This window comes from Echinops telfairi, unplaced genomic scaffold (genome assembly GCF_000313985.2).
Source record: "Echinops telfairi isolate 266 unplaced genomic scaffold, ASM31398v2 ScPeMD7_7469;HRSCAF=8507_1, whole genome shotgun sequence".
In the NCBI taxonomy this organism is placed as follows: Eukaryota; Metazoa; Chordata; class Mammalia; order Afrosoricida; family Tenrecidae; genus Echinops; species Echinops telfairi.
Window position 1 is genome coordinate 107,166,965 of NW_022111373.1, and position 4,309 is coordinate 107,171,273.

Genomic DNA, 4,309 nt, shown 5'->3' on the forward strand with positions numbered 1-4,309 from the left:
GATGGAGGCCAGTTCTACTCTGACACATGGGGTCACAATAAGTCAGGAGATCTAAAAAACCAGCTCCTGAAAACCCGATGGAGGCCAGTTCTACTGACACATGGGGTCACAATAAGTCAGTCAGTTCGACAGCTTTTTAGCATGCTGTCAAGTCAAGATTCATTCTATTTCTCCCTGCCTGTGTCCATTTCTTTTCCATTTGGTAAAATTCCATTCAACTTTTAAGATTTGCCTTCTTTGGTATTATGACTTTTTCTAACTAAATAACCCTATTATGGACTTGAATCAGTGTTTTGTGTGGTAATAATAAAGCTCTGATTGATTTATTAATACATTGAGATCAGTTGGCTAGACATTGTGAAAAAACCTTTAAAGGTGGACCTCTCTCTTCACATTTTCCATAGCAGTTAGCATGCTTCTGGGTATCTGGAAGAGTGGTTTTTAACTACTGGGGAAACAGAAGAACCATAGACTTGACTTTTAATTAGACCCTCACTATCTGATATAATAAAATAATATGTTTAAATACTGAATTTACCTTTAAAAAATTTTTTTTAATCTTTCAGGGATGTTAAATTAGAAGATACTTACTTTGATAGAGATGTGGAAAAGGCATTTATGAAGGCTAGTTCTGAACTCTTTAATCAGAAAACAAAGGCATCTTTGCTTGTATCAAATCAAAATGGAAATATGTACACATCTTCAGTCTATGGTTCCCTTGCTTCTGTGCTAGCACAGTAAGTATACATTTCAGCCGTATTACTCCCCTCACTTTACTGTGTCAAACTTGTAATATTAATGCTAAGTCATAGGATATCATTTTACTTCCAGTCTCTCTAAATCTGTTGTTGTCTATAGACTGGAAAAACACACGGGTTGAAGTTAGGGTTCTTCCAGAAGTATGTCTGGTCTCCCTGACTTTCCTGGCCACTGTTTAATTGGGTTCATTTTTCATTCTTGACTTTTGGTTGAACCATGTCTTACTTATCTAGTGCTGCTAAAACAGAAATACCACAAGGCGGGGGATGGATTGAACACATATATTTTCTCACAGTTTAGGAGGCTTAAAAGTCCAAATTCAGGGTGCTGACTCTGAAGAAAAAGGCTTTCTCTGTCAGATCTAGAGGAAAGTCCTTGCCTCCTTTCAGCGTCTGTGGGCTCAGCCTTCCCTGGAGATACCCCGTGTCTTGATATAACTTCCCCTGGTCTAGGAGGTTCTCCCTAAGTCCAAAAGATAAGCTTTGATACCAGTTCGTCTCTCTTCCAGTCAGGTCTTTTACTCCTTTCCCTCCCCTTGGGTGCTTCATTCCACTTTATACCTGTTTGTGTATGCACTCACAGAGATGCTTATATTGTCACTCTCAAAGAGGTGAAAACGTTTGCTTTCAGTGGGCTTATGGTAAAATTAAAGCTTTTAATCCCTGAGGCTATAGTATGACATTTTCTTTCAACTTTTGTGGCTTTCCATGCATTCGTTGTTGATGGCTCTATATTTCCCCATGCAGGTACTCACCTCAGCAATTGGCAGGCAAGAGGATTGGCGTCTTCTCTTATGGTTCTGGTTTGGCTGCCACCTTGTACTCCCTTAAAGTTACACAAGATGCTACACCAGGTGAGTGCCAAGTGTCAACTCCGTTGACAGCTGGTCAGGTAAGCACTGGGACCTATCCCATAGATTATTATAACATTTTCATCTTCTTTTAATACAGGCTCATTTTTGCTCTTTACCCTAAATATTTGCCTGAACTAGCTAAAGGGCAGGACTCTGCTTGAATTAGAGTTGTTGTGCTTTCTTCTTAGGCCAATAATGATGTCTTTTTATTTATTTATTTTTCACTATATGTAGTTAGGCCATAAAGGTGTGTAGGGAAGGTATATTTTTAAATACAGCCAGCATGTGAATATTTACACTTATGATTACGTCTGATGGTATGAGTGAAAAATAGCAGAAGCATTCCTTTTTAATTTTATTTTATACTAAACTAATTTTTATAGATAATGACTCTATAAGGAAACTTTTATGCTGTTGCCGAATGGGAAAGAAGAAGAAAAACTGGAAGATTGGACATTACTTTAAAATTATACAGTGGATTAACTGTAGGAAAGCTACATAGCTTCAAATCTCCCCTGTGTCCTAACTTGTTTATTGGCTAATATTGAAACATGTAGTCAGAGGTCATAGAAAACGGGGATCAATTAGATCCCATATGTATTAGTCTAGGTACTTTGGAGAAACAAATCCACAGCACCTCACGTATAAGAGAGAGTTTTATGTAAAGAAAGTGTGCATCACGAAAACATCCCAACCCAATGCTGCCCAAGCCCACAAGTCCAACATTAACCCATTAACCCAACACCAGTCCACAAAGTCCTCCACCTCACAAAACAGAGGCAATGATGCCGACTGCAGGAGGAAAGCTGAGTCCGTGAACGTGTAAGCATCTCAGCACTGGCAAGGGTCTCCACACGGCTGCTCCAGCACCCAGGGCTGCATCGGGATAGATCCATGCGGCTTCTCCTTGGGGATGTCTTGGAGGAAGTCAATCTTGCAAGCTGAAGCAGGGAACTGCTAAGGCAGCTGCACCTGATACAACCATCACAAAACAAGAGACCCGAGAACTAGAAAGGCGAGGCTTCACCACCCATTTATCCCTCCGCCTTTCAACCAGACCCACATGTGATTATCGGCCAGGCTGGCACAGTTAACTAACTCACCATATTTTCTACTAACGAAGCAGTAGCCCTCGAATCTAAGAGAAATAAAAAATGTGTCTTTAATCTCTTTTGCAATAGTTTATTCGGGCTTCCTTGTGGCATGCTAGTTTTAGTCTCAATATTGAAATTATTTACTATTTTAGGGTCTGCTCTTGATAAAATAACAGCAAGTTTATGTGACCTTAAATCAAGGCTTGACTCAAGAACTTGTGTGGCACCAGATGTCTTTGCTGAAACCATGAAGCTCAGAGAGGACACTCATCACTTAGGTAAGAAAATTTCATCATGCATGTTTACACGTAAATATAGATCAAGCCTGTTGGAGGGAGGCGGGTGTCTTGGTGATCTAGAACTGCCGTAACAGATGTCACAAGTGAGTGGCTTTAACAATCAAACGTATTCTCTCCCAGTTTAGTTGGCTAGAAGTCTGAATTTAAGGCACGAGCTCTAGGGGAGGACCCTTGTGTGCTTCAGCATATATGAGTGTGACATTCCTTGGAGATCTCCAGGAATCTTTGCATCAGTCTTCCCCAGGATCTAGGATGTTCTCACTGTCTGGACTCTGGGTCCAAAGGATGTGCTCCGTTCCCAGCTCTTATTTCTAAGTGGTAGTCAGGTCCCTCTTTCTCTGCTCACTTCATCTCTTGCAAGATAAAAGTGTGACTCAAGGAAAGGTAAGTCTTGAGTCAAACCTTGTTGTAAAACTTTGTGATTCAAGATCCAACCCATCCTTATCCTGCCTCATTAAGATATAGAGCTTAAGATTTACAGCACCTAACACAAAGTAGAGGATTATTACATCAAATCACAAATGGAAGGCAGCCACAGGATATTGGGAATCACAGCCTACCCGATTTGATAGATAGTTGAGCACCCACAATTCAGTCCACAACAGAGGGATAAAATCATGCTATTTATAAGACAGGGATGTCCACACTGGATTTGATAATTTTATGGGTAAAGATTTTAGGGAAATATTTTACCTTCTAACTTTGAGGTTGATTACCAATGAGTTTCATGACATAACAAATTTTTCATATTCTCTGCCTTTCTTGTAGTCAACCATATTCCCCAGGGTTCAATCGATTCACTCTTTGAAGGAACATGGTACCTGGTTAGAGTGGATGAAATGCACCGAAGAACCTATGCTCGGCGCCCCTCACCAAATGATGACACTTTGGAGGAAGGAGTAGCACTTGTGCATTCAAGCACAGCAACTGAGGTAAGCAGAGCTCTTTGCTGTCTGGTCATGACTGTAATGTGGTTCAGAGTACCCTATATAATCAAGTATAAGCTGACCTGAATATCAGCACACACAAAAACTACATTAAAAATGTGCTGAAAAACTCGGCTTATACACGAGTATATATGGTAGTAAAGTGAGCTGCCCAACATCCCAGTAAGTGTGAAGCCAGACTTTATAACCTTTAAGTGCATAGTCTTGCTTTTTGAGTGTTGTACAAATTAAGTCGCCAGCCAGGCCCTCAGTGCTTGAGCTGCCAGTAACAAAGCACTGTGCATGGGGAGGCTCGGTGACCTGCCTTTCTCTCGGGCTACATGGGTAATTTGCTAAATTCACCCTACAGTGAGGAAT

At 40.7% G+C, this 4,309-nt stretch overlaps 1 protein-coding gene across 1 annotated transcript in view; it reads left to right on the plus strand.

Annotated features, from left to right (window-relative positions):
• The window catches only part of HMGCS1 (3-hydroxy-3-methylglutaryl-CoA synthase 1), a gene marked incomplete at its 5' end in the record, with an annotated part of 11,087 nt that overhangs the window by 4,561 nt on the left and 2,217 nt on the right, over nt 1–4,309 (plus strand). Inside the window, 4 exons of the mRNA XM_004703633.3 lie at nt 567–737; nt 1,506–1,612; nt 2,859–2,984; nt 3,774–3,937. Coding sequence (XP_004703690.2) covers nt 567–737; nt 1,506–1,612; nt 2,859–2,984; nt 3,774–3,937 — 568 coding nt within the window. The remainder of the gene's footprint in view (nt 1–566; nt 738–1,505; nt 1,613–2,858; nt 2,985–3,773; nt 3,938–4,309) is intronic.